Source organism: Cucurbita maxima, unplaced genomic scaffold (genome assembly GCF_002738345.1).
Source record: "Cucurbita maxima cultivar Rimu unplaced genomic scaffold, Cmax_1.0 Cma_Scf00015, whole genome shotgun sequence".
In the NCBI taxonomy this organism is placed as follows: Eukaryota; Viridiplantae; Streptophyta; class Magnoliopsida; order Cucurbitales; family Cucurbitaceae; genus Cucurbita; species Cucurbita maxima.
The window spans coordinates 4,531,406-4,540,813 of NW_019272031.1; the positions used below are offsets into that span (position 1 = coordinate 4,531,406).

At 38.2% G+C, this 9,408-nt stretch overlaps 3 protein-coding genes across 4 annotated transcripts in view; 2 read left to right on the top strand and 1 right to left on the bottom strand.

The window, feature by feature from the left end:
- Positions 1-1,998, top strand: part of LOC111490283 — a 4,658-nt gene extending 2,660 nt beyond the window's left edge. The window contains exons 4-6 of the mRNA XM_023138860.1: positions 504-667; positions 1,457-1,636; positions 1,722-1,998. Of these exons, the coding sequence (XP_022994628.1) occupies positions 504-667; positions 1,457-1,636; positions 1,722-1,932 (555 nt within the window). The 3' untranslated portion in view covers positions 1,933-1,998. The remainder of the gene's footprint in view (positions 1-503; positions 668-1,456; positions 1,637-1,721) is intronic.
- Positions 1,999-2,436: 438 nt separating this feature from the next.
- LOC111490303 (probable aquaporin TIP3-2) lies at positions 2,437-3,832 on the bottom strand. The gene is made up of 3 exons (XM_023138888.1): positions 3,576-3,832; positions 3,074-3,360; positions 2,437-2,983 (listed from the first exon to the last, which is right to left on the bottom strand). Exons 1-3 carry the CDS (start codon positions 3,706-3,708, stop codon positions 2,594-2,596), a joined length of 810 nt encoding a protein of 269 aa, XP_022994656.1. The 5' UTR covers positions 3,709-3,832; the 3' UTR covers positions 2,437-2,593.
- Positions 3,833-4,709: 877 nt separating this feature from the next.
- On the top strand, positions 4,710-9,328 carry LOC111490077 (serine/threonine-protein kinase RIO1-like). Of its 2 annotated transcripts, none has more exons than XM_023138543.1 (13): positions 4,710-4,859; positions 5,079-5,404; positions 5,491-5,619; positions 5,716-5,808; positions 5,899-5,978; positions 6,224-6,337; positions 6,579-6,652; positions 7,597-7,673; positions 7,977-8,060; positions 8,138-8,230; positions 8,325-8,432; positions 8,523-8,594; positions 8,752-9,328. In XM_023138543.1, exons 2-13 carry the CDS (start codon positions 5,105-5,107, stop codon positions 9,193-9,195), a joined length of 1,668 nt encoding a protein of 555 aa, XP_022994311.1. In that variant the 5' UTR covers positions 4,710-4,859; positions 5,079-5,104; the 3' UTR covers positions 9,196-9,328. The 2 variants fall into 2 exon arrangements, with proteins under 2 accessions (XP_022994311.1, XP_022994310.1); XM_023138542.1 differs by having other exon boundaries at positions 4,728-4,958.
- Positions 9,329-9,408: the final 80 nt, after the last annotated feature.

Sequence of the window (9,408 nt, forward strand, 5' to 3'; positions counted from 1 at the left end):
TTTTTTTTTTTTTTTTTTTTTTTTTTTTTTTTTTTTTTTTTTTTTTTTTTTTTTTTTTTTTTTTTTTTTTTTTTATCATTTCATACCATCAATGAAGTTGTTCCTAAAAAAGAAGATGAAGAAGATACGTTTCGCTCCTATTAAGGCGTTTCGCCCGCCTGACGGGAGAGAGTGGGAGGTTTGAATGAGTGACTTCCTGTTTTTCAGCCAGTAGAGTGACTGACAGAAAGAGGAGAGATTTAAGCACTTTTGATTCGGTAATAGCCAATAAGATAGTTCGTTCTTACCGTTTGTGTGTTCTCTCTTGCCTGTGTGTACTATGTAAGGTTTTGTTACTGATTCAAGTAGCTCCGATACTTGTTTAGGGGGCTGTTTTATGGTTCTATATTTTATTATCTTCATTCTTTTACACGAAAACTTCATTTTGGTTATATTTGCTACTTCATTTGATGATCTGAATGAGCTAATTTAAAAACTCATGGAGTTGTTGTGGCGAATGGCAGGTATGTAAAGACTTCCATGCATGCAAATGGCCAGCAGATCTTTCAAATGAAGGTACTTCACTAGCATTGTTCTTTGATGCAATGAATGAAAAGAATCATTTAATAATCGAGGAGATCCAGAGGACCTGCAGTCAAATAATTACATTTTCTCACTTTGTTCCAAGGTCAGTTTCAACGAGTACCCACACATTCTTTTCTAAATTTTGGTATCTGGCACTTCCATTTGAGATCAGGGAAATTGGAAGACCCTACTCTTTACATTATGTTCATGGCCACACTTAAAAAGGGTCTTAAAAATGTTAGAAAGGGGAGCGAACCATTCTTTATATAAGGATGTGGAAACCTCTCCCTAGTAGACGCTTTTTAAAAACTTTGAGGAGAAGTCCGAAAGGGAAAACTCAAAGAGGACAATATCTACTAGCGGTGGGCTTATGCTGTTACAAATGGTATCAGAACCAGATATCGAGCGGTGTGCCAGCGAGGATGCTAAGCACCAAAGGAGGGTGAATACCAGGTGTGTCAGTGAGAATGTTGATCCCCAAGGAGAGGACATTGAACAATATGGCAGTGGGGACGCTGGGCCTCGAAGGGAGGTAGATTGTGAGATCCCACATCGACTGAAAAGGGGAATGAAACATTTTTTTATAAGGGTATGAAAATCTCTCCCTAATAGACACGTTTTAAAAATATTAAAGAGAAACCCGAAAGGAAAAGTCCAAAGAGGACAATATCTGCTAGCGGTGAGCTTGAGCTGTTATAGTATCACTTCTTAATCACGGGAAAACATGACTACCGATCCCTTGGATGAAGTCAAAGCATCTTTTATTTGCTACTTTTTCTATGATTTGTAGACTGAAATACCTGCTAGTGTTCATAGGCTAGAGCAATGTCCAGAAAAAAGGATGCAATTTTTGCTATGATTTGTAGACTGATATGCATGCTTGTGTTCATAGGTTAGAGCTATGTCCAGAAAAGAGGATGCTATTCTATCCTAAACTCCCTAAAATCATTGGCTCGGATTATCTCGAGGATCGTATAAGATCTATACACAGGAGGAGTAAAGAATCAATTTCAGCATGTCATGTGTTTGGCCATACCCATTTTTGCTGGGATCAAACAATTGATGGCATCAGGTAAAATGATAATGAAGCAATGATTTCTCTGTTATTTATCATAGATTGCTGAGATGTTTGTACAATTTTTTCATGGAAAATACAGATACGTCCAGGCACCATTGGCTTATCCCAGAGAACGCAAGAGGAGGATGAATGGTGGTGAAGATTGGCTTCCTTTTTGCATTTATTGCAACGGCAGGTTCGCTCATAAACTCACCCCTTGTTACTGGTCTGATTATTATGCTGCTAATGCAAGATCACCCAATAACACTCAACTTGCTCCTTGGGTTTCCAAATTCTATGGAAGAAAATGAAAGAACAATGTATTATTAATTTATTACTTTGATGAACATAAAGAACTAAAATGATTGATTGTTGAAAAGTCCAACTCGATATTATCCTAAGTTTATAAGTTTATTAAATGAGGATTATCATAAAGAATTTAAAATACTCAAACTCAAAATACAATATTATACATAGTATTAAAACCATATCGATAGAATCCTCAAGTATTGAACAAAGATGGTGACCCTCGAGAGTGTAGTCAAAAATGTCTAATACCCTTAATTTATCCATATTTGATAGAATCCTCAAGTGTCGAACAAAGATGTACTTTGTTCGAAAGTGTCGAACGAAGCCTCAATTAAGGGGAGGCATTCGAGCCCTCGAGAGGGCTCCATAGGCCTCGTTGAATAATTGAGGCGTTCGAGAGGGCTCCATAGGCCTCGTTGAAAGGGAGTCTAAACTCAAGTTTATAAGTGATGAGGAATTTATCTCTATGAAACCAGAAGCCATGAGAGCTTAACAAATTCCTAACATTTAAAATGAAAAAGATGTAAGCTGGAGTACTTTTATTACATTCCTGAACATAAAAGACCAAACAGCCCTCAGCCAACAAAGGCTTCCAGTCTTTTCAAAGGAAAAAAAAAAAAAAAAAAAACCCTACAAAATAAAATAAAATAAAAAATAAAAAACTTAGTAATCTTCCGGAGCTAAAGGCTGGTGGGGGGCATGTACAGGAGGTTCAACTGGAATCACCAAATACTCATAGACAAGTGCAGCAAGCCCACCTCCCAGTAATGGCCCAATCCAGTAGATCCAATGGTTGTCCCATCTCCAGCCCACTAAGGACGGCCCAAATGCCCGGGCCGGGTTCATACAGGCCCCATCAAAGACCCCGCCCACTAGAATATTCGCCCCGACTATTAACCCGATTGCCAGTGGTGCTATTGTTTCTAAACTTCCCCTCTTTGGGTCTACTGCTGTTGCGTAGACTACGTACACCAAAGCAAATGTAAGCAATATCTCTAGTAGAAACCCGTGCAGTTCTGATATGCCCGATGAAACGAAGAACCCCATTGGCCTCTGCCATTTTCACACAAAGTAAAACAGTCAATTATAACTAAAATTCACATTATGGTAAAAAAATGTGTGCATGTGCCTGTGTGTTTTTACCATGCCACCCGTTGCGAGTCTCAAGATCAGGGAAGCCACAATGGCGCCCAAAATCTGAGCTACCCAATAGAAGAATGCACGGATAAGAGATATCCTTCCTCCAAGAAGTACACCAAATGTAACAGCAGGATTCACATGCCCACCGGAGACGTTGATACTCGCCGCTACGGCCGAGAACAGCGCAAATGCATGCGCTATTGCTATTACTACTAAATCCGACGCCGTACGGCCCGTGTCGCCTCCCCTCCGACCGTAGCTTCCATAGTCTGCTGGCTTGAAAATTTTATCTGCAAACCAAAACCAAGAACTAATGATCCATGAGGATGGTTGGGGGTGAATTTAGAGAATGATTATAGATTTATACGTCAGGAATACTATCTTCATTGATATGAGACCAAAACAAAGCCACGAGATTACATTGTAGAGAGTTGTGATTCATAACACATTCAATGGGCTATGAAAGCATGCATGTATGTATTTAGAATTTAGAAGGTGATCGTACCGAGAGCGAGGACGGAGCCTTCTCCGGCAAAGACGAAGATGAAAGTGGAAAGGAACTCAGCCAAGGTGGCTCTAACGGAGTCGGGGTGGGTGGCCTCATCGGCCCGTCCAACGGCATATCGTCTCGGCGGCATGGCAGCAGCGGCGGCGGCGATGGCAGAAACAGCTTAAAACGAACCACCAACTCTTCCTTTTGCTCAGAGAATCCAACCAGAAGCGTTTGAAATTTGATGCTTTTAACGGTGGCTGAGAAGTGGAGGACCGAGGGATTTAAAATGGGGAAAATGGGGTTTGAGAAAGAGGGTGGGACACGTGTTGAGACGACGTGGCTTTGGGGCGACACGTTATGATATGTGTAAGCTCTGCAATTTCGACTCCATAGCTTTGGATTTGATTGAAAGTTTTTGGAAGTGTTCTGTTTTGGACCAAAATACTGACAGACCTTGTTTTGATATCGCTGAGGCCCATCTCCTTTCCGTCCAAGCCATACCCCCTCGGCCCGGGTTATATTTTTTTAAATTAAAAGACATTTTAAAAGGTTATTAAAAGCTTAAAAATATTTTTGAAATAAATAATAACAATTTTCATACTTATATATTTTATATTTTTTTAAAAAAAGTTGAAGGATTATCAAAATATTTAAAAGTTAATTGATATATATATATTTTTTAACAAAGTATAAAGTTTAGAATAATTTTATTAATTTAGTATGGAATAACAAAATAAAAAAGAAACAAGAAACCCTAAACCCCTTTCATCTCCCTGGCTCTCACGTGCTCCCCTTCGTCTTTCCCGCCGGCTCCTCCTCCATTTAAGCATTCTCAGAGTCTCTGCCGCCGCCTACGCCGTCGTCCTTCGTCTTTTCATGCCACCGTATTAAGTTATTCTTAAATATATATATATTTAAAAGGAACTAAACAAAATACTAGAAAAATATACACATTTGAATGGCGTCGAACACGAGCGTGAAGACCCTTAGACAGGCCGAAGAACCACTCTGGCAAACCTATTAATATAGAAAGGATTTTATTTTTTAATATATTATAAAAAATAACCCGAAATGCTAATCCAACCCAACCCAACACTCATAGTTCGGGTTGACCGGTTGTCGGGTTCCCGGGTTGAATGTACACCCCTACCCTAAACCCCTTTCATCTCCCTCGCTGTGCTCCCCTTCGTCTTTCCCGGCTCCTCTTTAAGCATCTATAAGTCGTTGCCGCCACCGCCGCCGTCGTCCTTCGTCACCGTACTCTCCATATTGAATCGGTTACTTACTCAGTTACCGGTATTCTCCCTATCTCCATCCATGTTTTTCCTTCTTCCTTGAAAAACTCAAATTAGACCTTGTTAATGGAATACATGGTAGACACCAACTCGAGAATCGGTAGTTAGCTCCAGATACGAAACTTTTCCTTATAATAACCTTGAGCCGAGTCCCTATTTTTGTTCTTTTTCTATTGTTTGCGAAATTAAAAGTTCCTGAATGTTCTTGTCAATGATACAGAATCAACTCTGGTGGGAGCAGCAGATATGTCTGCAGTGGAAGAGAAGCTAGAGGAAATCGAACCTTCAACAAGGAATAATGAGGAGCCAGTGGAAGAAGATGATGAAGAGGAGGACCTTTCGTGGTCATCAGACTCTGAGATTGGAGAAGCATTGGACTGGTTGGATGCTAAGGAAGATCGTGAGGCAGATGGGGCTTTTTCACTCAATGCTAGGCGTCCTAATGCTCATGGTGGGCTTTATTCTCGTCATAATTCCTCAACTCTTCAACCTCTCTCAAATCGAAACCAGAAGTTTACCAATCATATTCGAGCTTCACCTCTTGGGGTATATTATACTTAATTCTTCTGATTTTCTATTGTTGGTTGTGTCATCCCTTACTCGAATTACATCTTAATTGTTCGTTAATGTAGGAATGGGAAGGGAGGTTTAATGTAGGAATGTCAAACTCTGTTACCACTGCCATTCGTGACAGTGTCAAGGAAATGGCGATAGGAAAAACGAAAACTACAGAGAAAGCTGATCGTGCAACTGTCGAACAGGTTGGTGGTGATAATATTGTCTTGGTTTTGTTCTGAAACAATTCAATCCCTTGTGCACTATTAGTATTTATATCACCAAATGCATGACTGCTGCAGGCAATAGATCCTAGAACTCGGATGGTTTTATTCAAGATGCTCAATCGAGGCGTTTTTCATGACATTAATGGCTGCATTTCTACTGGGAAAGAAGTAAGCATCATATAATTTATTTTGCAAATGAATCATAGGCTATTCTCAGTAGTAAATAGTCATTTTTCTTTTTCTGTGTATAATCAACAGGCTAATGTCTATCATGCAACAAAATCCGATGGTCAAGAATTTGCTGTCAAAATCTACAAAACTTCAGTTTTGGTGTTTAAGTATGTTGTGACTCTCTTTATTTTGATTTGCAGATCATTGTTTTGGCTATGTTCAAAGAGTTTACTAATTAGGTTCAGCAATGATGATAATTTTTTTTTGATAGTTTGAATTGCGCACGAGAATGATTTTCGTAATTTATTTTGTGATCTTCTTTCCACTTTAATTGTACACATTGTCATTTTGGAACTCGTTGATCATTTTCCTTGATGTCCTGAGCTTAGTTTATTATGCTCGTCAATTTCAGGGATAGGGATCGCTATGTCCAAGGCGACTACCGTTTCCGACACGGATATTGCAGGCATAATCCCAGGAAAATGGTTAAGACATGGGCCGAGAAGGAAATGAGGAACTTGATGAGGTAACTACACCAACTATTTGTAGTTCATAAAATACCTCCATTATCTATAACATTTAGTTAGAAATTGATCGGGTTTGTTCGGTGTCAACTTAAGCTTAGATTATCTGACCTATAACCCATGGTGACCAACAGTTTAAGATAAAATTATCGTTTGAATTTTTGGATTCTAATTTTTAGTGTAATTTAGGTATTTTCTTTTACAATCTTTTTTATCATAGTATTTATTTCTTTGAATTTTCAGGTTAAAAGCTGCAGGAATTAGATGCCCGACTCCTCTCCTCTTGAGATTGCATGTGTTGGTCATGGAATTCATCGGTATGTATTCCCTTCCCCAAAATTATGTTCCATAATAATCAATAATTGCTGAAGGCTTTATTCAATAGACATAAAAACGTAAGAAAAACAAAGTGATTTGAATTGAGAGAGGCATGGTCCAACTAATACGAACATTATTAGAAACCATCCTCCACCATCAAATTGAAAATTGAGAAAAATAAGAACAAGTGGCTCTGATATGAAACTCTTGGGATTTGATCTAAGAATCTTGTTGAAGAGCAAGACCTTTAGATCTAAATTATCCAAGAACCCCATAAACGATAAGGAAACAACCCAAGGGAAAGTTTAGGAATGGATTACCTTGATGATGAAGATCAAAAGTAAAGATTCGAATTACTCTACAAGATAATTTGATCAAGACTACTTGAATGACTCTAGCATACAAATCTAAATACAGAAACAAACTCATGGCTTAAGAAGCATAATATGCAACTTCATTTTTATTATCCAAAATCTTCATACTAAAGCAACAACATGAATGACTATTTATAGGCCTGGCAAATAAACCTTAAAGTAACCTAGGGTCAATTGAAAGGTTGTAACTCTCATGTCCATCAATATCATAATTACCATACCATTGACTAATTGTAACTTAAAACTTTAAAAATAATACTTTATAATTGAAAAATACAATGAAATCTCCTTAAATCCAAATATGTATAACATAATCTTTGTGGCGTGATTGAGACACGTTATTTCGTCTAATATTCTAGCTACAGACTACCCATGGGAGGTTTTCTTGTTTGATTTTGAGTTTATCACTGGCACTTGGTTCTAGAAGAAAAAGCATGACCAACATGTCTAAATCATTCTAATTTTGCAACGACTAATTTCATCTAGCAACTTGCCGTATGACTGGCATCTTTTTTTGAGTCACATCTTGAATAAAAGACTCCATTGATTTTCCTTTTCCTTTTTTGTAGGTAAGACAGGTTGGGCTGCACCTCGTCTCAAGGATGCTGCCTTGTCGTTGAACAGGTTACGTGAAAGTTATTTGGAGGTATGTTTGTATCTATGAACGTTGTCACCGAGTCAAGCTGCAAATGGCTTAATATTGCTGCACCTCCATTTTCGTGCTTCAACCGTAATTTTTTAAGAACCCAGAAGCTAATCATAGAGACTGATAGTGCTGGAGCTTTGACTGTTTAGTGATAAATAAAATAGTGGCTATGTACATAATCAATGTTAAAAGGAAAATCAGTAGCTAATCAACTTTTTCAGCAACAAGAGGCTGATTAAGACGTTCAAGAAAAAAGCTGCTTACATGGTTTCAATTTGGTACCTTTTTCTTTGCATTTTTCAGGTTATTATTACAATGCGGACCCTCTACCAGAAATGCAAGCTAGTGCATGGAGATCTTAGTGAATATAACATACTTTATTTTGAGGTTAGCAACTGCGCAAGTTTTCGGTTGGACAATGGCATTATGGGAAAACTAATGCCAGTGTCTTTCTTGCATCACAGGGTCACCTTTATATTATAGATGTTTCTCAATCTGTTGATCTCGACCACCCTCATGCCCTCGATTTCCTTCGTGAAGATTGTCTTCACGTTTCTGTAAGTCTTCGTCGGTTTTTTCCTTGACTTCTTCCTATGTTTTGAACTTTTGATGGAGTGACTTTGAGAGGATACTTGGTGTACTGACAAACAGGATTTCTTCAAAAAACATGGTGTTGCTGTAATGACAATACGAGAGCTGTTCGATTTTATAGTCGATCCATGTCTCACTGATGAGACGATTGATAGTTATCTGGAGGAGGTTCGATATTGAAGAATTATGTTTTTGATTGTTACTATTATGATTAATTTTAGAAAAGTTCTTTCCTTTACCATGTCTTATAAATTGCAGTTGCAAGAAAAAATCTCGGCAAGAGGTGATATATCAGTGGAGGATGAGATTGCAGATTCTGTATTTGTACAGGTAATTTGTACTTGTAGTTAACAACCATGGTTTTATAGGTTCATTTTACGATAGAATTGAAGGCCGAGTCCGTACGATCTGTTGGTCGATGAGCGGTTTGATTACAGTTCTTGGCTTGCTGCGATTTAATTTTTAATCTTTTTCGCCTCGATTCCAGTCGTATATTCCGAAGACGTTGGATAGTGTCAAACATGCTGAGGAGGATGTAATACGTTTAACAAGTGGTCAGAACACTGAAGATATGTACTACAAGACCATTACAGGGTTAAAACAGGCTCTTCCAAGAGTTCAACCTACATCAGAGCTAGAACACGACACAGACCCGATTGAACAGTCCGAAAACTTAACCAGTTTGTCAAATTCTTGCGAGAAGGAAACCGAATCAATGTCAGAGGTAGATGAAGAGAGCTCGGATGAGTCGGAAGAAGAAGACGGACCAAGTTCTTCAACTGAGACGACAACTCAAACACCAGCTGAGAGGAAAGCTGCCAGAAAAGAGAACAAAAAGAAGGTGAAGGAAGAGAAGAGAGAGTCCCGCAAAAACAAGGTTCCAAAGGCTGTAAAGAAGAGGAAGAAGAAATTGGCTAAGTCCCACAAGTAAGGTTGACCTAATCCTTGCAATTACTTTGGTTTTGTTCGAATTTTGATTTACATTCAGTGATATGTAGATTATTGTTTATTTATAAACCTTCATTTTACAATGGTGCAAATGAAAATGGAGATAATTTATAAGAGTCTATCTTCCAATTGGCTAATTTGTGCATTTGTAATTGTTTTAAATTTTTTTTTTTTTTTTTTTTTTTTTTTTTTTTTC

Coding starts and splice junctions, on each gene's coding strand:
- LOC111490303 (XM_023138888.1), bottom strand. CDS start 3,708: ATGCCGCCGAGACGATATGCCGTTGGACGGGCCGATGAGGCCACCCAC. Junction 3,361..3,575: donor AGGCTCCGTCCTCGCTCTCG/GTACGATCACCT, acceptor TTTGGTTTGCAG/ATAAAATTTTCAAGCCAGCA. Junction 2,984..3,073: donor GACTCGCAACGGGTGGCATG/GTAAAAACACAC, acceptor TGAAAATGGCAG/AGGCCAATGGGGTTCTTCGT.
- LOC111490077 (XM_023138542.1), top strand. CDS start 4,925: ATGGAATACATGGTAGACACCAACTCGAGAATCG. Junction 5,979..6,223: donor ACTTCAGTTTTGGTGTTTAA/GTATGTTGTGAC, acceptor CGTCAATTTCAG/GGATAGGGATCGCTATGTCC. Junction 8,595..8,751: donor CAGATTCTGTATTTGTACAG/GTAATTTGTACT, acceptor CCTCGATTCCAG/TCGTATATTCCGAAGACGTT.